At 40.1% G+C, this 22,537-nt stretch overlaps 1 protein-coding gene across 1 annotated transcript; it reads right to left on the bottom strand.

Moving 5' to 3' along the window:
• Positions 1-2,706: 2,706 nt before the first annotated feature.
• NAPG (N-ethylmaleimide-sensitive factor attachment protein, gamma) lies at positions 2,707-21,856 on the bottom strand. The gene is made up of 12 exons (XM_005866899.2): positions 21,667-21,856; positions 17,898-17,965; positions 15,213-15,297; positions 14,481-14,498; positions 13,577-13,607; positions 12,200-12,309; positions 12,019-12,085; positions 11,657-11,727; positions 9,590-9,668; positions 7,625-7,704; positions 6,559-6,688; positions 2,707-5,048 (listed from the first exon to the last, which is right to left on the bottom strand). Exons 1-12 carry the CDS (start codon positions 21,720-21,722, stop codon positions 4,908-4,910), a joined length of 936 nt encoding a protein of 311 aa, XP_005866961.1. The 5' UTR covers positions 21,723-21,856; the 3' UTR covers positions 2,707-4,907.
• Positions 21,857-22,537: the final 681 nt, after the last annotated feature.

The following is a 22,537-nucleotide window of genomic DNA, read 5'->3' as shown; positions in this document are numbered from 1 at the left end:
GGTTTAATCATTTCAAACGGGCCGGATCCGGCCCGCGGGCCGTAGTTTGAGGCTGGGTTAGAGCATTGGCTCTCAGACTGAAGGGTCACGGGTTCGATTCTAGTCAAGGGCACCTGCCACAGTTGCAGGCTCAATCCTCACTTGAGGGAGGCAACTAATGCAAAAAATATCCTCAACATGAGGATTTGAAAAAAAAAAATGCTCAAACTCCAAGTTGGCCTGCTGAAGTTGTTTTTCTTTTCAAATAAATGACAGAAATTCAAGAAGCCAGTTCAAGCAACATCTGCCATTAAGTAACTTCACACTGAAAACATTCAGAGCAAATTAATTCCTCTAGGTTTGCTTACTCACCTGAAAATGGGGATAACAGAGAATGCTTGTCAGGGCTACACGTGATGATATGTATGAAACCACTCTATATGTTTATTTGAACTTATTTCCTATTAAAATCCTATAATGAGTATTAGAAAAAAATCACCAAAAAATAACATAATTGACCACAAGTGCTTTAAGCCTGAGTAGACTTGGCATCGCCATGGCGGGTGAGTGGAAGGAAGTCAGTGTGTCACTTTGGGGATGGACTGCTTATAGCTGGCAGGATATGCGAGTTCCCTTGCCCTTGCCACTGTGATCTGTAATGCTCCCTGGTCTGGCCCTGAGAGTGGCAGACAGGGAGCAGAGCCCTCGGCCGACCTGTAATGCACATGGAGCAGGAGTAAAAATGAACCTTTATGGGTTTAAAATACAGAGGATTCTAAGGTTGTTGTTACTACAGCATGATCTGGCCCTTCCTGATTGATAGGCTTTTTAGGAAGTCATGCCTTTCCTATAATCCAGATTCCATTATCATCTGTAGTCGTAGTTGTTTCATTAAGTTTATTGAAATGATGCCTAATGAATTATGAGTTTATCAATACAGAGGCTACTGAATCATGGCCTAATCCATGAAATATGAAAAGATGCAGAAACCAAAGGTAACACTTCAAATCAAGTAGGAAAATAAATGATCTCCAAACTAGCTATAGGTGCAGAACTCTACTTACCCAAATCAGACTACAAAATGTTGAAAGAGGTTATAAAAAAAACAACACACCCTCAAAGCTGCACAGGATAGTTCTAAAAATGCCGAAAGGGTGTGTGGTCCACAGTGTTGTGAAACTACACCCTGAGCCAAAGGTACAGGCTTGCTGCCCTCTGTTGACACAGTACAAGAACCAAAGGAAAGGCCAAGTTGGCTCATCTGTGGTATGTGCAAACCATCCTACAAGTATTTAGCAAACCAAGGCTGCATCTTAGTCTCTGATAGGTCCAAAACATTTGGCCTATCCAAGATGGCAAAAGTGTTCCCCTGAATTGGAACAAGTTGGTAAGTTAGATGATTTACCCTGGGTAGATGAAGAAAAAAGTATTTCATATTGACAATGTAAGTCAACCCCATGGTGATCATACTTTGTTAGGCTAGAAGTTTTATAATTAATGTGATAATCTGTGTATGTTTATATTTAAGGTTCTTGAAACATTTAACAGAACTTGACATATTAACCTTCTGATTTTCACTTGAAATATTTAATTGTGATTAATTTGAGAATTTAAGTTCACAAACAGTACTTGAAAATTTGGAAACTTATTATACGTGTTAAGTTGAATTTATTAGCTTTACAAGTTAGTTAAGTGCCTGCAAAGATTTTGAAAGTTTTAAGTTTTAAGACTGCCTAATTAGGTCCCTTTGAAAGCTTTGGAAGAATCAGCTATAAAGAAATTGTAAATGTAATTTAAAATGTTTAAGCTTTAAACGCTATGGGGATTTCATTAACCTAGTTTATTAGCTGGGGCTAATTACTTAGGGAAATTTTATTCAGGGCCTTTGAATGTTAACTAAAAGCCCTGTAAGGAACCATTAAATAAAACAAAAACAAAAACAAACTCAAATGGAAGAGGTTTGCTCTCCTTTTTCAAAATTGATACATTTGCTTCAGTTCTTTTTATTTCAAGACATTTTTAATGTCCTTAAATTCAGCATCAAATTAAAGTCAATATTGAGCCTTTTATTGATACTAGCCTAATAAAAACAACGGGGGGTCAGGGTAGAGGGAGATTGTAGCATTAAGATGAGACTACCAGGGTGACCACAGAACACATTCAGAACATTCCAAGGTGTCCCCAAAGAAATGCAAAATCACATTATGGCCAAGAGCTGTTGCTTTCCCTGCATTTCCTCTACCTCTTATTCCAACTTCTATTAAGTCCAGTTATTAAATCTTATTGATTCCCAGTCTATGAAAAACATGGACAATATTACATAGCAGGCACTCAAAAAATATCTGATTAATTATAAGTAAATCCACTGGTTTTTAAGGTACTAACTATGCTTAAATGCAAAACAATGCCATTTCAATTAGTTTTCTTAACCTCCTATTCATGTATTTGTTACCTCACTTAACTCAATGAAAAAATTATTTCTTTTGGAAGATGTATTAAAGTTGTCCATCTCACCAAATAACAGATAGTGCAGTATTATATGTAGTAACTGAATAACCAGTACCTTAAGAAGCCTAAATAGTTTAAAGTTACTCCTATGGAGCAGAATATACAACTTAGACAAATACTGTTCTTGTAAAATATAATTGGAATCATATAAATAACAATGTGTCCTTAAAAAAAGAAAATAAACAAGCAAAGCAAAATGAATAACAATAAAAATAATCATATTTATATAGTTTCAGATTTTATTTTCATAATTATCTTATCATTGGAGCAATAATCTGCATTTCCATAACAACACATTTAATATCCTACTCATCAAAGAGCTGGAAAAAAATAGAAATAAAGCACAAATACTCTGCATATATACAAATAAATTCAATATATTAAATATATTTTGCAGGCTGGCTGCACTTACACTATAACAGAACATTGAATATTAGATTCTGAGCATGTTCATGCAGACTTCCACTTTGGTAAAAGTAATGACACGAGTTCTAGAAAACTATTTTTCCTTTTGTAAACACAAGTTTTCCACTCTATCCTCTGAAAATAAAGACTTACATAGGTGGAAAAGCTAAATGCATAAATGTAGAAGCAATGTTTTTTTACTGGACACCCATATAGAATAACCCTGAAATCCACAAGTCCTTATGGTTTAGTTCTTAAATGTGGGCAGGGAGGGTGGTGAGAGGTTGTGCTTATATAAACCTTTTATGTTATTTAAGACTCACTTGCATCGCTGCTACAGAATGCACTGAATCGTTCCTCATTTTACTTAATATGTAAGAAAAGAGTAAAAGTAAACAAAAGTTTCCAAGGCTGTAATGGATAATATGGTCTATAAACAAATGGTGTAAAATATCTTTTAAGCACTGCCAGGTTTGTTTAAACAGATTGCTAATTAGCTCAAATGAGCATTAATATAAGATTCTGGAAGCTTCTCACTGGACCTAAAGGGTACAACAGCAATGATAGGATATTTGAAATATTATCATTAAATTTAACTGCCTAAATATAGTTTTACTGAGGTTGCTCAAAGTTAATCTCCAAACAATTACTGAAAATTAGCTGATACCTGCTAAACTATGCAAGCAACTTAAGGAAACAAAACATCCAACTTATTAGTGTTTTGAATCAGACCTTCAATAAAGATTTCTATCCAAATATCCACCCTCCACAAGCACACAAATCAGGAGGTTATACTGTGTAAGCTCTCCCACAGAATCAACCATGACTAAAACCACTAGTGATAATCTACCTTAGTGTTTTTGGAAGTCCAGCAAAACTAAGCAGACTGCACCTGCATCAGCTAGGACTCTATGCAGAGAGAGACAGGGCGTGAATGAAGAGGAAGCCACTCTGGGTAGCATCTGCCCGCAGAATGCACACTGCTGGTGTTTGGAGCCCCTTTCAAATTAACAGGTTGGGAGATGGATCTAAGCCACACAGGCAGAAAGAGGAATGCTTCAAAATAACCTTTCAGGAAACACCTATACAGGATCGAAACATTGGCAGCACAGTACTTTAAATGTAAGTACTTCAAAAACGATTCTCCGATTTCAGATAAATGTTTGTGGTATACAACATTTCCCATGTCATGTTACCGTCCTGTTATAACCCTAAGTGAATCAAATTATTTTGGAGCGAAAAAAAAAAAAAATATATATATATATATATGTTGATAGAAACATTATTTCTTTGTTAGAATCCATAAAAAGGTCCAGGTTAGTTCTCATTTAGTCAAGAATCAAGTGGGTTTGGAGACAGTCACTATGTGGATTTTTTGATGGGACAAATACCCATATTTCACAGAGAACTGAAGACATTTAGAGAGTTACTTTCATATGCTACTTTAGGAACTTTCGAATTTACATAGAAGATTTTAAATGCATCCTTTATTGGACTAAATAATATTGTAAAGATCAAAATAGCTTCCTGTTCCAATCTCTCATCTTAATAATTTAAATGTAGCTAATATTACGAGGGATAAATTTCCTTTGCAAAGTATAACAAAACAAATGTTTAAAATATTATTTTGTTTAACTAGTAAACTTCAATTTTAGCAGCAATTGTTTAAAAAAATGCAAAGAAAAGTCTCTAACAATAAATTACAAGAAAAAGAATATCTATGCCTATTGGCTCTTTTGTTTTGCTTAGAACATAATTTGTCTTAGAATTTGGCTTGCAAACTTTAAAATCAACTATTAAAATGTGACACTACTTTCTCCTGTTAATTGCTTCTGGTGTATTTAGAAAGAAAAAATTGCTTCACATGTAGCAGGTACAATGGGTGATTTGAGGAAGTGGTAAACAAAATTCACGTTTATTAGCATTCAAAGCCATGACTGCAATGAAATGTGGGTACCCTTAGACAAGTTCCAAGTCCATGGAGGGCGTATGAGGATGTTTCCCTTCGGCGAAGCCTAGCACAGCCCTCCCGCATATTCATCTTCCTCCTCGGCAGCGGGGGCAGTGGTGCCTTCAGGCTTGGCCTCGGGTGTTGCTGCGGCTTTCTTCTTGATTCCTCCTCCTGGGACCACCAAAGTCAGGCCCAGCTTAGCGTACTGTCAATGACAAAGCAATGTCTCAAAAGCTGGGTAACTAGAATCTACACATGTAATGTCTCAACAAAAGGCAGATCCTAGCTTTCTACCTCATGAAAACCAACACTACCATTTAGATCAGCCGTTCTCAACCTGTGGGTCACGACCCCTTTGGGGGTCAAACGACCCTCTCACAGGGGTCGCCTAAGACCATCAGAAAACACATATATAATTACATATTGTTTTTGTGATTAATCACTATGCTTTAATTATGTTCAATTTGTAACAATGAAATTGGGGGTCACCACAACATGAGGAACTGTATTAAAGGGTCAAGGCATTAGGAAGGTTGAGAACCACTGATTTAGATGGAAAAACAACCACAGGAAAACTCAACATTGCTCTGCCCTCAGATGGCTTACAACCATAATGTGACAGGTACACAACTAGCACAAATGTCAATTATACACTTAGGAATATGAGATAATCGGGACATGGTGAGTTAAGTAACACTTATGGTTCCTATGAAATAAAGTCTTTGAGTAAATGAAGAGTGTACGCTATGGACAAATTTTTAAAAAATATTTGCAAATTCACAAAAGCCTATTAAGAATTTATCGAGAGAAATAAAGGTTTCTCTATATACATTGTGATAAAAAATTGAAGATCTTAAGCTGATCTGATACCATAAGACTAAAGTTGCAAAACGAAATCAAGCAAACTGGTGCTACCCAGCTTGCGGGGCTCAGTGGTTGAGCATTGACCTATGAACCAGGAGGTCACGGTTCGATTCAGGATCAGGGCACATGCCTGTGTTGCAGGCTCGATCCCCAGTGTGGGGTGTGCAGGAGGCAGCCGATCAATGATTCTCTCTCATCACTGATGTTTCTCTCTCTCTCGCTTCCTCTCTGAAATCAATAAAAATATATTTTAAAAAATTGGTGCTCACCAATCTACTGAAAAGGGAAATCTGAAAGAAGAGAAGCCTACTGTCATGGCTCACATCTGTACATGGCAGCACACGGGGCTGTTTTGGGAACACAGCCTAATCTACTCATCACCATAGTTTGGCAAGACAGAGACCGGTCTCTCCATTTCTCCAGATGAGTGAACTGAGGCTTACAGATAGTTCATTAATAACCTGCATCACACAGTTAGTCGTCACTGAAGTGGAATTCCAACAAGTCTACTGAGTTACAGGCCACTACATGATGGGTCTCTTTCAGACAGTGAGTCTAGAAGAAATTTAAAAACTAAGCAACCTATAGAAGCCAACAAATGAAAGAAGCTGGAAAAATGGGGCTGAATTAAAAAATATATATATGGTCAACACAGATAGAGAAATAACTGGCTTAAACTTATAAGGTTGACATTCAAACAACCCAAACCTATAATGAAAAAGTGCAAATGCAAAATGAGAAGTATCTTGAGGTAAAAAATAGGAGAAAAATCTCAAAGTCCATAAGAGAGAGAATCTTGTTGGAAGCCTCTTCCATTCAAGAGGAAAGAAGCTAAGGCAAAGGCCACTCACATCATTGTCCATGTACTTGAAGAGGGGCGAGTTGCAGACCTCTGACACTTGATCTTGGTCTTGCTGGTCATAGCCCTCAAGCAGCTGTTCCAGTGCAGCACAGTCTTCACTCCCATTGAACCCTGGAATGCTACAGCAAGCACAAGTCACACAGCTCTACCTGCTTCCTCTCAAACAGGTGCATCTGCCCCCAGCAGAGGTTTGGCAACATCTGGAGATGTTTTTAATTGTTACAAGTGGGCAGAGGTCAGGGACGATGCTAGATAGCCTACAGTGCACAGGACAGCCCTGGCAACAAAGAATTACACAGCCCCAAGTCAACCGTGCCCAGATGGAGACTGCTCATTTAAACATCTCTGACAGGAAAACCCCTTATTCAGATCTTCCTGTTACATATGTTCTGAAAACTTTCCTTTTTGTGTTGTTGTTCTTTTTTTCTTAGAACGCAAATATAATAAAATCATCCATGTCATTCACCTCCATGGAAGTCCCCAGGAGAAAAACACAAGAAAGAACATAACTTGTAAAAATCCTGCTGGAAAAGCTGAAATAGTAGTCAAGTGCTTCTGTCACTATGAAATTTATTTATTTATTTTTTTTAAAAAAAACCATCCAGTTTCACAGCCAGGATTATGGTCTAGTCAAGTGCTTCTGTCACTATGAAATTTATTTATTTTTTTTTAAAAAAAACATCCAGTTTCACAGCCAGGATTATCGTCTAAGCAGTCACCTCAAACTAACAGAAACGTGAACGTTCCAAGTCAGGACAGCGCAGTCAGCGCCTTACCTGTAGCTCTCCCTGACACATCTTTCCGCAGCCACGTAGTCATTTCTGTGAAGGTGAACTAAGACTTGAGCGATTGTTTTCTAAAACAAAAGATGTGATTATGGTCCAAATTTATATCTACTTACTAAATTTAATTTTTTTTTTTTTTTAGTTTTATTCATTTCAAACGGGCCGGATCCAGCCAACGGCCGTAGTTTGCCCACGGCTGGTCTAAGCAGTCACCTCAAACTAACAGAAATGTGAACGTTCCAAGTCAGGACAGCGCAGTCAGCGCCTTACCTGTAGCTCTCCCTGACACATCTTTCCGCAGCCACGTAGTCATTTCTGTGAAGGTGAACTAAGACTTGAGCGATTGTTTTCTAAAACAAAAGATGTGATTATGGTCCAAATTTATATCTACTTACTAAATTTAATTTCCTGACACCTAGAATTTAACTTTCAGAGTTTTGGTTTTATACAGAAAGATTTAAAATTTCTGCAGTGATTTCCACAGGACATCTGAGGACAAATATACTGAAGTAGACATCTCAAACTCTACTGTGCACACAAACGACCCTGGGGTCTTGTTAAAATGAAGACTTTGAGTCAGTGGGCCCACAGCAAGCCTGAGATCCTGCTGTTACTAACAAGCGCCCAGGTGGCCCTGGTACTGCTAGTCTGAGGACCACAGAGTAATAAAAAAGCCTTAGACACCACCACACATTTTAAAGAAAATTTCTTTTAAAAACCTATATAGGTTTAATCTTGAAAAGGGAATTAAAAAGAAAGGGGGGGCATAACTCTACTATTATACTTTGGAATTCTTAAAGAGATACTAGGAAAAACTTTAGATAACAGAAACAATGATACCATTTATAAGCCAAGAAAAGTATTAATAAGATTAAAGGTGTGACTGATATCTTCTTGGCAAAATAGCTCTTCAATATTTTACCTCTATTTTTCAGATAACTTTTATTGATCTACCTTCAAGTTCCTTGAATTTTTTCATCTCAATTGTCATATTAAGTCCATCTAGTATTTTATTTCAGATACAGCAATTTGGGTTTCTCATTTGCTTCATTTTTATAGTTTCTATTTAAAAAGCGCTCTCTCCCATTCATTCGCCTGTGTTTACCTCTGGCTCACTCGCAATTATGATAGTTGCTGCAAAGCCCTGATCTGATAATCCCAACACCAAGCCATGCGTGGGTGCGCATCAGTTGCCTTTCCCTTGGAAACTGGTCCTACTGTCCTGGTTCTTCCATGCTCGGTCGTTGGGACTGCACCCTGGACACTGTGACTGTTATGCACAGACTCGCCTATCATTCTCGGGAGAGCTGGGTGCTTCCAGCAGGCAGTCACCTAGTCAGGCTCAGACTGCATTTTTGTCTGCTTTTGGTGGGCAGTGGCTCTAGTCTTTGTTCAGTCCCTCAGCTCTGCTGGTGGGCTCTGCCCCACGCATGAGTCTGGCAAGGGTGCTATGAGCCCTGGATAGTGTTTTAATCTTATTGCAGTTCTCAAAGCCTATGCTCTGCCTCTGGGTCTGTCCTGCACAGGCCCAGCTGGAGAGTAAACCCACGACCTGCGTGCCCTCCCCCGGCCCCCCCCCTCCCACACACAGTCAGGGGATTCCCTGTTCCAGCTCCCTTTTCTGGGGTTTTCTCCTTGCTCTCTTAGCTCATCTTCCCAGTTCCTCTGGCCGGAGATTAGGTTTCCATTGGCGTTTTAACCACCCTGTGCCACCACCACAACCGTAGCTCCATAACTAGGTCTTCCCCACAGAGCAAAGCCAAGGGAGGGAAAAAGAGGAAAACAGGGAGCCTTTTTTCTAACCAGAGAAATCCAGTTCCTCTGGTTAGAAAGATGCGGTAGGTGGGTTCTTTAGGAGTTTCAGCTGCTGGAGCCTCTGTGGCCCAGCTCCATGACTGGGGCTCCTAAGCCAATGCCACAAGAGGAAATAAGAAAAAATCCTGGAAACGCTTTCCTCTATTGGTTGCTTCTGCAAGTGTTTACTTCTCTCCATCAATCTGTTCTATTTACTTTTCAAAGTAATTGTTTTTTTGTATTTTGTCTGGAAGTTTTAGTTGTAATCAATAGGAGAGAGGCTGCAGTAGGCTTATTCCATCTTGGTCAAATATAGAGTCCCAGAAAGCATTATTTAAAAAAATAGACAAATATCCATGGAATCTGGTTATAGGTACATATTTACGCCAATATGAAAAATTATGTAATGTAAAGCCAAAAATAAGCACTTTCAAAATATACCTTATAACAAGTTGGATAATTCTCAATTTCCTTATAAATATTTTTTTCTTTCTGAATAGAGAGTGCCGCCTCATCAAACCTAAAAACAAAAACAAAGAAATGTCAAACAAGGCAGGTCTAAATGATCTATAGCAGAGGCCATTCTTATAATGTATTTGATAGTACAGTTTTTAGAGAAATAAAGAAGATAACAGGCATTTTGGCAACTGCTCCATTTCCATGAGCTCTACTCATATGGCTTCTTTTAAATGCTCACTCTGCCCTTTTAGGCATCAAGCAGACAGTCAAAGCAAGAGAAGGTATGAATAGGTTACTTCAAATGGAGAGTTTTAAGTCTGGTAAGGATCATTCATTAATCAGCATCTATCAAATTCAACAAACTACTTTATGACTGTTTATCAAATGTCTTAGAGACAGCCCTCAATTTAATCACCCCAGATTTCTTTCCTTCCACCGAAAGGCCATCCAGATGCCCTGAGAGCACCGCCTCCCGCTGAAGAATCACTTCTCCCACTCCGCCCTCACTGTCCATGCTCACTGCTGCCTCCGTGACCTCAACAGCACCTGGTGCTGAAAAGGGCAGCAGTGGAGAGCAGACAAGTCGACGCGAGAAAAATCCTTCTGCTACCTTTGATCATCAACATTCATCTTTTTCTGTCTACTCTCACACATTTTCCTTTTCTTCCATCCCATTCACATGGCAGTATAGAGGAAGTTATCACCAAAAATCTTCCTCTGAGGCCCCATCCCTTTCTTTCCTCCCCAATCCTAATCCATCAAACCCTAGCAAAGCTGTATTAGACAGGAGTTGGCAAAAGTAGGTATACAGTTGTGAGTACCTGAAACAGAGTTTATTCTTGCATTATTATTTATTTATTTATTATTGTAGTATTTGTGTTATTTGTCTTCTTCTTATTATTTCATATCCTTATTTATGATTTATCTTTCAGGTAATGATGACTGGTAATTTTACCTACTTTTGCCCACCCCTGTACTCCTAATTCCAGTACTCCCTTACTAACATTGAACTTGTGACTGGGTGAATTTGAGTCTTCACCTATTTCTCCCATCCAAACAGCCAAAAAGAGGAAGCAGTCTGCACCGTGAGGATATATAGAGAGAAAGGTGTTGCTATGACTCAAATTAAAAGTACAAAAAAACATTATACTGTATTTTTCTGTGCCAATCATTACTTTTAAAAAATATTTGCATACAAAATATACACAGTGGCTTGGTTTAACTCACATTATGAATTTGAATTTTTGTGGGCTGTGCGCTGTCAGTTTACTGCCTCATAAAGTGAGACTCATTAGAGAAATGTATTCTGAATTTCTAAAGATCAACTTGCTAAATTGTGGGACCAAAGCTGGTTTATAAGTTGGGCATGGTAGCAGAATTCTAGGTCATATATGTAAAGGATAAAAAAGTAAAATCCTATTTACTGACACTATTTGGCTATCAAAAAGCTGTCCATTTTCATGGGGAAGCATTCAGGGCATCTTGTTATTTATGCCTATATGGATATTTCTCCTTAAAAGACAGACATTATAATCTAACCAAATATCAGATCAAGAAAACTGCTCTCTCTCATGCTGCTGAGCCAATAAGAATACAACGCATGACACTTTTTGAGATTACACCTTAGAAAAACAGCAGATCTTTTAATATTTTTTTAAATATATTTTATTGATTTTTTTACAGAGAGGAAGGGAGAGGGATAGAGAATTAGAAACATCGAGGAGAGAGAAACATCGATCAGCTGCCTCCTGCACACTCCCCACTGGGGATGTGCCCGCAACCAAGGTACATGCCCTTGACTGGAATCGAACCTGGGACCCTTGAGTCCGCAGGCTGACACTCTATCCACTGAGCCAAACCGGTTAGGGCAGATCTTTTAATATTTAACTCAATATGTCATCTTACAGACATCAATATTTATTGGGTCCCCTAGTGTGTCCATGACTCACACCAAAAAGCTTAACAAGCTGTTCCTAAAATTAATTAACAGTTCCAACACGAACTAAAGGTATACACGGTCACACATGAACACAGTTTTGGAAAACTCACCTGCGTCCTCGTACTAGCAGTCTGGAGGCTTTTCCTAGTAATTCAACTGCCTGTCGTAAACGTTCCTCATTCTACAGGAATCAAACAAAAGAGAGTGTTGACAGCTTCAATGCAGGAATCTTTGTTCCCTCCAATAATTACCTAATAAAAAATGGCACTCAATATGGGGGTGAGGGGGTGGTGCTGAGAGGGCGACACCAAAGCTGCTGGTCCATTTCATCACTCTCTAATAGAGACAAACAGAGTTCATCTGGGAGCACAGAAAAGGTTTAAAAAGTAGCTGCTGCATTTCTCTATTTACATATTATGAATCTAAACATTCTAAGGGTATTTAAAGAAAAAGAAATAAAATTCAAACTTACTTCAAACACATTAGCTGTCTGTTGGTATAACTGTACAGCCTTTTCTGGATTTACATTTTCTATAAGCCTAAATTAGACAAGAAAAATTGACTTATGTGAGAAATGGAAAATTTGTTTTTCAAAGGATTTTATTAAAACAAAAAGATGATGACTCTATGCAGAGCCTGTTGCGCACACTCACTTTCCAGCTCGCTCCAAGGCCATGGCTGCTGTGTCGGGGGTGCCATTTTCCAGATACATCATGCTGGCTTTTTCAATCAGCTGGACAGCCTGTGGGAGTTGCTGCATCTCCTTGAGGCAAAGGACAGAGCGTGATCAGTACATGCATCAACTTAAAAATGCAAAGTTAACCTGAAATTCAATTATTTTACCCCTGACTCATAAAAGTAAATGACTCAAACTTTATACAATAAATATACTTAAAATGAAATGCCTTCAACATGGTTACTCTTCCCAACAGGCTTCATTTAGCCAAACCAAATATGTATCAGTGAATTTCTACACAGAATTCATCATCACTTCACAGAATTTCAGGGAAACTATACAAATAAATTTGCTCTTTACTGTTTTGTAAGCATTCAAACCCCTTTTAACATCTACTGAGTCCCTACTGTACACAAGGCCTATGCCAAAGGTGGCAAACTGCACCCCAAGGGCTGCATCTTATTTCCAAGTGCATCTTATTTGAACCATTCAGTATTTTTAAATCAGATAATTTCATAAAAGTTGTTTTATGACTTTCTACGTTAAAAAAATATCAAAGGCTATGGCGTCAGCCAGCTTACATTCCCACATGGCCATAATACGCTGGGGCTGAGCAGCAGCTGTCCTGATGGAGGAATATTACCTCCTGTGGCCTCAATTCTCCCCATTTCCTACTGCCCTACACACCCAGGCCACCTCCTTCGTTTCAGTCACTCCATTATGCCCTGAGTTCATCTGAGTTTGCAACCACCTTCCATGCTGAATGCCATCAACAGCATACTTTGAGGGTCAGTGTCATAAAGTAATATGTTCTGTCGCACAAGAGAATATTAATTTCCAACCTGTGTTTAAGAAGCAGAAATATAAAAAGAGGCATAGCCACACTAGCCAAAATAGTTCATTCAAGAAGAATCAGTTAAACAGCAACAGCTTAAGTCTTCTCTTCAGTGCCAACTGATATATGTAAAACAAGCAAAAACCTCTCCTCTCTATAACCCATGGGCAGTAAAAAATATGTACTTGTACATTTTTACTACATTAAGCTGTCGTAAATTTCTCAAAAGTAGGGGAACCTCCCACATAGCTCTGTTTAGCTTAGCGAGACATCTCTCCTGGTTACAAAGCCTAGAACCTTGGGATTCCCAGTTTCCTCCAACATATTCTCTCTTAAATTTCACTTTTAGAAATTCCTATTTATGACACACACATTTTACCTTGTAGGCCCAATTAGTATTGCTTTGGACAACATCTGTCGCCTTACAAGGAGACTTTTCAACTTCAACACAAATTTACTTCAACACCATACAGTTAATTCATTTTAGTTATATAACAGTTGTGACAGAACATTACTGACCTTCAACATCATGCCAGCTTGCTCATAAGCTCTGCAAAGAGAATATAATTTCCCGGATGAGATCTTAATGAAATAGGAGGAGGAGAAACCTTCTACTACAGATAAAGGAAGTTATTTCACTTTTTAAAAAATATATTTTTACTGATTTCAGAGAGGAAGGGAGAGAGAGATAGGAACATCAATGATGAGAGAATCATTGATTGGCTGCCTCCTGCACATCCTCCACTGGGGATTGAGCCCGGGTCATGTGCCCTTGACTGGAACCTGGGACCCTTCAGTCCGCAGTCCGATGCTCTATCCACTGAGCCAAACCAGCTAGGGCACTTATCTCATCACTTTTAACTGGCTTAGGCACTACACATTACTTTAGGCTTGTATTAGCACATAACATTTTTTTTCTTTTTATTTTCACAGACAATACTGCCTTAGAAACATCAGGCACCTAAAATAAAGGGTTTTTATTTTGCAGATGCAAAATTAAGTATGATACAGAATGGGTAAGTGAGCTTCTATTTGACAAGTCTAAATCCAAGTTTTCAAACAAGTACTCTCCACAAAAGCAGGAGAAAGCTTCCTACTTTCCTCCATAGACACTATTAACTATCAAGAAAGAGGGAAACAAATAAATTGTAACCTTCTTGGTTTTTCATAAGTTACTGAACAAAATGGTCCTAAAAATACCGAGGTGAATTTAATTGAAACATTGTATATCTTAGGAGAGCTTAGTTTTTAAGGTTCAGGTGAAGACTAAAACAAATGAAAATGATTTTTATTTAAATCAATACAAAATAATCCACTATTTACAAATTTATAATTTAGGAAAAAGTTACTGACCTATGGAAAAACAACATTTAAAACATAATAATCTGAAAACACATGAAAACGTAAGAAAATATTTACTTACTTGGCAGCATGGAAAAGACTGAATGGATGTAACAAAATCAAAATTAAGGAAAAAAAGTAAACCAAGCATTTCTAAGTATGTACTATTTAAAAGACAAAGGTAACTATGTGCCTTAGTTGTGATCCAAAAGGCAAATCCTACAAACAGGTAAAGAAGAAATAATTTAGTGCCTACTAATGTCTCTTAAAACTACATAATCCACAAGAACACCACATAGATTTTAAACTAGATCCATTATGCATTAATCTGAAGAGTTTTACTAAAATTCAAGGTTATTATAACCATAATATTAGCTAGTGAGACAAATTTAACATTTTCAGTATAAGTTTTAAATAACTTCAGGAAAATGTATTGTTTTGAACTACTTATAAATCGTATTTCAAACGCCTGAGAAAGACTATATTTTAAAAATATTTATATAGTAGTTATACATCTCTAATACTTGTGCTACCTCTTCATTCTTCAGTGCCTGTCTACAGATTTTTCCTTACCTCATCCCAAATGAAACCATCATCAAGCAAATCCAGAAAAAAAAGGAAATAAACTCTCAAATGTAGCTCTGCAAAGCAGTATGAACCTTATGATCAGAAGTCTCTATAAATGCTCCTTCAGAGTTTAAATATGCAGAATTTTTCTAACCGTTTTCTAATTGAATAGCATTGTACTCCACATGTAGCAAATTTGTCAAAGTTATCGAATTGTTAAATCTTTTTTAAAGGCTGAAAAAGATACGCCCTGTTATTCTCATGGGCCACAGCTTCTCTCAGGCAGGCATCTTTTGCTTGGTCAAACTGTTTGGCATTCTTAAAAGCAAGAGCTGAAATAAAACAACAGAAAGACTTTCTATTTCCACCACTTAAAATTTTCAAATGAATCATTACCAAAATCTGTATCATATGTAAAGTATTAGAAAACATGTGTACTTATTTTAATCAAATACTTAGGAAGTTCCACAAAACTATAAAGTATTACTTTTTCTAAAGCAATTTTCTTACCACTTTTTTGATGATCAATAACTTTGAAGTATTTTCAAAAGTTGTTTTAATTGTACACTGTTTGCTAAAAATCAGTGCTACTTCCACTCAAAACTAAGAAGTCTTTCTAATGCCAATATCTAAGCTTTGAGAACTTAAGATTGTATCAGCCAAACCAATGCTCCCAAATATGAGGTACTATCACAAAAAACAGTACCTTACTTCACCAGTCTTACATTTAATAATAGTAATTAAAAAAAACAGTGCTTTAGTTATAACTTATTCCATCTTTTAAATTATTTAGAAATAATGAAAGCGTAACATGCTAATTAGACCAGACAGCCAAACGACCTTCCGGATGTCCTTCCAGACGAAGCCAGGGCTGCTAGGGCCGAGGCAAGCCGCCACAGTTGCAAGGGCCGAGCCACTTGCATGAATTTCATGCATCGGGCCTCTAGTTTAGAAATAAAGACCAATAAGCACATTAAATCTATACTAATAAAAGGGTAATATGCTAATTAGGGCAGACGTCTTCCAGACAAAGCCACAGCAGCTGCAGGAGGCTCAGGCAAGCTGCGAATGGCGGCTGCCGCCGCCACAGCAGCTGCAGGAGGCTCAGGCAAGCCTCGAATGGCGGCTGCCACTGCCAGGGCTGGCCTGAGGCTCAGGCAGGCTGTGGATGGCGGCTGCCGCTGCCAGGGCCCAAGGCTCAGGCAACGAGGGCCGGGCTGAGGCTCAGGCAAGCCGTGGTGGCTGCAAGGGCCGAGGCTCAGGCAGCCCAAAGGGCCGGCAGTGGCAGCAGCAGAGGCATGATGGGGGCATCGTCTTCCCCAGATCGGCCGGTTGCCTCCCACAGAGGGAGGCCAGACTGCGTCAGCAGGACATCCCCTGAGGGCTCCCGTACTATGAGGGGGGCAGGCCAGGCTGAGGGACCCCCCCAGTGCACGAATTTTCATGCACCGGGCCTCTAGTGTTTTTATAATAAGCCTTCCTCTTTGGAACAATCTTTAAATAAATTTCTAAAAAATTAAAACTGCATTTTTCAAAAATAAAGCTTTTGCACTGTTTAAGTTTCTGTGGGGAAAAAAAAAATCTCAATATCCAAAATGTTAAAATACATTGCTCATTGTTGTAAAATGTCATCATCAGAGCAAAACAATGAGGACTAGCCCTAAAATATGATGCTGCAGATTTGGTAAACTTACCAAAGGTTGCTTACAAATATGTAAAAAGGATACAACTTTAAGAAAAAAGTTATTTGTTAAAAATGCACTCTTAAAATCCTCTTTAATAAAATATTGAAAATAAACTACTAAAACTAATTCCCTTTGTGAATTTCCACATTTATTCTGATTTTAAATGTATTATGCATAAGCCCTTAAAGAAAATAAACAAAAGCTTTAATGGGAAAATCTGACCTGAAATATTTATTTTTGAACACAGCTGATCGTCTCAGATGTATATACAACAAATCTGTGTCAAATTTCTCTCATGGAAATTTGCAAAACGAAAACGTTGTGCCCTCAAGTTACAAGGTGTGCATAAAATCCATATAAAGTATGAACTGTTAATAATTTTCCCCTTAAATATGATATATAAATATGAGAGAGAATTTACTCAGCGTTTAAACAAAAGTGCTAAAGACTCATTTGTTGTCATTTCTTTTATTATCTAGAAAGTAACACATATTATCCTGATTAGCTTCAATTTCTCCAATTTCTTTTTTCTTTGGTGATATGCTAGGATAACAAAAAGATCAGGTCTGTCACTGAAACACAACTGTAAATGTATTCTGGGCACTTCAAATTGTACCACGCTTTATATCCAAAATAATCACAAATATGCTGAAAGCTCTCATTCCATAATTTAAAATGCTAAAGTTTTAGTAAAGCCCCTGTCTGTCCCACATTTCAAATCATTTTTATCTTACAGAAGATAAATATATTCTAATATTTATGTAGCTTAACACTCATGAACGTTTATCACTGTTTCTCAAAGTGAAGCTCATAAAAAAACACACACACTGCTTTGTCAAATACATGATTTTAGATATTCTTATAAGGCTAATTAAAAAAAATTAACAAACAAAAGTCTTTATTCAATAACAGGAAGTGTAATAAAGGGGTATGGAAAACTCCTAGAAATACTATGCAACTGACTGAAGTTGAAGAATACATAAACAATGCTAAAAACCCGCAGCTAGGTTCTGCCAATCTTACTCACCTCCCTTGTCATGAGAGGCAGAATTATGGAGATCTCTGACTCAGCCTCCACACATTTGAAAATAACGACGTAAAAAATGCAAGGGCATGGGCAGGTTGTTGTTGCTGTTTAACTATTAGAATCTTATAGGAAGCATTAGGAGTAAGTACTATGCTGAGAGGAAGCTATCAGCCTACTTAAAGATTACACTTTGGAGTTACTGGGCCACAGTCACACATACCTGCTTTTCCATATTCAGAAGCAGCACTGTCATAATCTGGCTTCCACTTTAATAAACCAGTTTTCAGGCTAAAATGAAAGAAAGGCATATATCTTAGAAGTTACCAAACACATTTATAAGTCAGAACTCTGCTTGTAATGACTTCACAGGTCGTTAAAAAAATAGGGGGAGGAGCCAGCAGGTAACAAGTCCCCATTTTGACCATCTCCATCCAACTGATTTATAATTTAATACAACCTCACCATTTCCCTTCTCACTACCATAGACATGGTTTCCCTCCTTTTGAAATACCTGCATAACTCCAACTATAACAGACTCTCAGTGCATGGTCCCTACACCAGCTGGAAATGTTCTAAAAAAGTAAATTATTGAGCCCCATACCAGACCCATGAAACCAAAAACTCTGGAAGTGCAGCAAAAACCCAGGGTGTAACAAGCCCTGAGGCACACTAAAGCCTGAAGCCCGCTAAAACACAGCACCAAGTAAAGGCTCGGAGTTGTGTGACTGAAGCTCAGGAGAGGACAGAGAAATTAAATGAGGACGCTACATGCTACACAAGGGTCCAGTTTGGATGCCCCAGGAGGCCTTAGAGAGAGGGCAGAATACAAACATTCAGACGAACAACAGAGGGAGTCACCAAAAAAGGCTGCAAATTAGTCACCAGTGAACAGGAAGAAGAACCAGAAAGACAGGGATGTTATGAAAACCAGAGATGCTGCTTTCAAGGATCACCAATGGCTTCTCAGATGCCAAACCAAAGGACCATCAATTCTGAGTCTTTACCTTACTTGCCGTTTCTGCAATATGTTATTTTCTTGCTTTAATTTAAAATAATTTCATATTTCCAGTTTAAATTAACTTAGTGACTATCAAGCTTGGGTGTGCATAAGAATTGCTAAATAAACACCATCTTAGCTTCTACATTCCAATTCAATTAGCTTATATATCATAATGTTAGCTTCAAACCTTACCTGAGCGATGGGGAATCCCCTTGGGCCCTCTCTCAGAAGTACACCTTCATTCTGTGACAGCTGTGTGAACTGCCCAGAGACCCCGACTTTAAAGGAACATTTTTCTGCCAATTAAATCTATATATATAAAAGCCTAATATGCAAATTGTCCCCATAGGAGTTCGACCAGGAGACCGATCGCTCGCTATGACATGTGCTGACCACCAGGGGGTGGTGCGGAATGAAGGAAGGCCCCGGCCTACGGCCAGCAGCTGGGGAGGGAGGCCCCAGCCAGCCTAGGGACCGTACCTGTGCATGAATTTCATGCACTGGGCTCTAGTTTATTTAATATTTGTATTTGTGTATATACCGGTACTCATATAAGATGCAAATTTGTAATGCAATTTTTAAAGCTTACCAAGAATATCTTTGCTCAGAAAAATTCTTAAGTTGCAGCCCACCACTCTAATCCACAAAATTAAGGAAGTATGCAATAAAACAAAAATGTATTCCTCCATCCCACTCCAAAGCACTCATTATATTCTGTAAATCACCAAAATTTTAAAAATTCCATCAAAAACAAGGTATAATCATTCAATTGTCTAATGGGCTACATATGAAAGAGCTAGAGATTTAAAATATAGTAAATCATCCCCAGTTAACTAAGCATCTCTAATTTGGAAAGGAGAAGGCACTCTGGTTAATTTAGTTTAATGGCTATATCTAAGTTTTTACTACTTCTGTCAAAAAATTCGATATAGAAATTCTGTTGAGGCCAACAGTTTAATCAATGTTCATAGGACCAAACCCCACAAAATGATAATTACAAAACTATTTGGCAACATTGACTCATATTATCATTAGAAGACAGAAATATCAAATCGTCTCTCCTAAATTCCAGGCCCATATTTCCTGCCACCTACTGAGCCTCAAACAGAACACATTCAAGCCTCAATCCAACACCTCCCTGCCCATTCACCTCTGTGCCCTGCATTGGCTGAAGGTCTCTCCACCACTCCAGCTCCCAAGTTAGACACATAGGGCCCAAGCCTTTCCTTCCACATCCAGTCAAGTCACTGAAGCTTTTCAATTCTATCTAAGGAATGTCACCCAATCCTGCCCCTTGTACTGTTGTAATTCAGGCCCTGACCATGACAGCCTACTAACCTGTAATGGCGGCTCCCACTGTCACTGTCACTCTGCCCTCCTCATCCATTTCTCCCACCCTGGGGAGAGCAACCTTTCCTTACTGGGCATCTCAACTGAAGCTACTGTATCCTTCTAAACTCTTCTGTTTACTTGTCTGCTCTTCTGTGAATTCTAAGCTCTTAAGGAAAAGAACTTTTTTTTTTTTAAACCTCAATAACCCCAGCAGCCAGTGCACAGGTACATGGTGACAACTTTGTAAATGTCTGCTTACCAATTATGCCAGTGTTCTCACTCTCCTCTCCTCCCAGGCCTTCTCCACATTACCACATTTCTTCTGCCTAAACGAAATCTAACCGGGTCCCACTGGCTTCCTGATCCCTAGAAAAGCTAAGGTTCAGACCATCAGAGCAGAGCGACCGCCGCCCCTTCACCGTCTGGCCCCAACTCTTCTCTCCAGCTCACGCCCTGGCCCTGCAACTACTCTGCGTTCCCGGCTCCCAGCATGTTGGCAGGCCTGCGCTCACTACATCCTGGGCCTAGACTCTCCCACAGGGTTTCCCCTCCTCCGAAAATTTCTTCTTTGTCAGGCCCTGCTCAGAAATCACCTTTGTTAATAGGTTCCTACATTTCCCCGGGACAGAATACACTTCTCCCCCCGTGTCACCAAAGCACAGCTGACAGCTTTAGGATGATCCTTATTACACACACTATTCATACTTCTGTGTTTGCTCTCAATAGAAAGAAAGGTGGTTGTGGGCACGTGCACCAAGGGCCCCAGTGCCGCCCACACACTGCCTGCAAGTAACAGAAAGAGCTGGCGGCTCCCACCCACCCACCGGCGGAGAACCGTACCGGCCACCTTCCCGGGGTGCAGCCCCGGGTAAGGTATTAGGAGTCTCATTTCCCCTTCTGTAATATGAGCATCTCTATCTGGAAAGGTGTGGAGGTGTCAGATTAGGTGTGTGAAGCATCTCACACAGAGCACAATGCAGACTTTTCATTATCTCGAACTGCCAGATACAACTTCGTTGGGTAACACAACCGAGAAGGAGGGGAGTGTCAAAAGGAGTAGACAGAATAATTCCGTTCTGCAAATGCAGGCCCGACAGACATAAACAGACTAAGGAGGCGCAGTTCTTGCTCCCAGGAAGGGTATACCAGAACATGACAAGGGGTCCCCGGGTCAGTTTCAGGGTACATCTGCAGCCCACTGCCCGACACAGGGCAGGCTTTTCGCGCAGTAGCTCGGGGCGATCTGATCTCCCGGGGACAGCTTGGGTGTCACCCGGAGAGGGAGGAGAGGCGCGATGCTGCCCTCGCGAAGGCGCAGGCCGGGAGTGCTGCTAATCACGCTGCAATGCGCAGGGCGGCCCCTCCACCGGGCATCCCCAGCCCAAAGTGCCGAGGGTCAGCTCCCTGTTAGCAAAAGCAGCGGAGTCTGCAGCCCAACGACCCCCGGAGGGGCGCGTGGATCACTTCCGGCGGGGGTTGGGGGGCAACTATGCTTCCGGCCCCGAAGCGGCCCGCGCTCGGGCCCCTCGCAGGTCGTCGCCAACACCCCCACTCTCACTGCCTCGCTCCTCCTTCCAACCCCGGGTGCTCAGACCGGGCCAGAGAGGGGCACGACCCCAGGGCCACACCGAGGCCCAAATCAGGGTCCCTCACTCACTATTTCTCAGCTTTGGCGATGTGCTCCAGCCCCTCATTTATCTTCTGGGCTGCCATCTCCAGGGCCCCGCGGCTGACGTAGAAGGAAAAAGCCCAGGTTGGTAGGCGTGGGAGCGCCGAGTAGGAAGCCAGGACAGCAGGACACCTCTCGGCTACAGGGGCCGGCAGGGCTCAAACCTAGTGAGGCGGGGCGGGGACGCCAGCCTGCAAGGCGCAGGGCGCAGACACTGCGCAGGCGCGGAGCGCAGGGGCGTGTCAGACCCCGTACGCTCCTGGCCCGGGTGGTAAGGGACGACTGAAGGGCTTCGCTCATTCATTCAACAAATATGTATTGAACAATTCAAATGTGCCAGGTACTGCTCTAAGCACCGGAAAAGCAGCAGGGTGTACAACAGAGGAGAAACCGCCGCCCTCATAGAGCCTTGCCTTCCCATTCAGGTGAAAATGCGTTGGTGCTATCACTTATTACATTTGTCCCATAGCTAGAAGTATTCATTGTTTTCAGTTTGCCTTTGGAGCGCCAACTATGTCAGTCAGTGAGCAAACAAACTGTTATTGCTCATTACTGTCAATCACTCGGCCTATACAAACTACCTAGTAATACAATTGGCTCGATTCATAATTCATGGCGATTTCCATATCCACATAGATGAGTCCTGCAGTGTCTATGCAGCGTCTCAGTTTCTAACCCAACAGGCTCAGCCGCCATTCCCAGGATTATAACCTTGACCTTGCTACTTACCCAATAACTGTGTCCTGCACAGTATCAATTCCAAGCAGCCCACTTGACCTTCTGTCATTCCAACTCACTTTCCTAGCGCCAATCGTTCTTCACCTTCAACAGAACCGTTCCACTTCCGCATGATATCATT

This window comes from Myotis brandtii, unplaced genomic scaffold (genome assembly GCF_000412655.1).
Source record: "Myotis brandtii unplaced genomic scaffold, ASM41265v1 scaffold240, whole genome shotgun sequence".
Lineage (NCBI taxonomy): Eukaryota > Metazoa > Chordata > Mammalia > Chiroptera > Vespertilionidae > Myotis > Myotis brandtii.
Note: the sequence above shows the minus strand (reverse complement) of the source record. Positions and strands in the feature narration are given on the sequence as shown.

What these genes read in the sequence shown, in the direction of transcription:
- NAPG (XM_005866899.2), bottom strand. Translation starts at nt 21,722, where the DNA reads ATGGCAGCCCAGAAGATAAATGAGGGGCTGGAGCACATCGCCAAAGCT. An exon ending in ATTATCCAACTTGTTATAAG is followed by an intron (nt 7,705 to 9,589) that starts GTATATTTTGAA and finishes CTTTTGTTTTAG; the next exon opens with AAAACAATCGCTCAAGTCTT. An exon ending in TCAAGTACATGGACAATGAT is followed by an intron (nt 5,049 to 6,558) that starts GTGAGTGGCCTT and finishes TGTCATTGACAG; the next exon opens with TACGCTAAGCTGGGCCTGAC.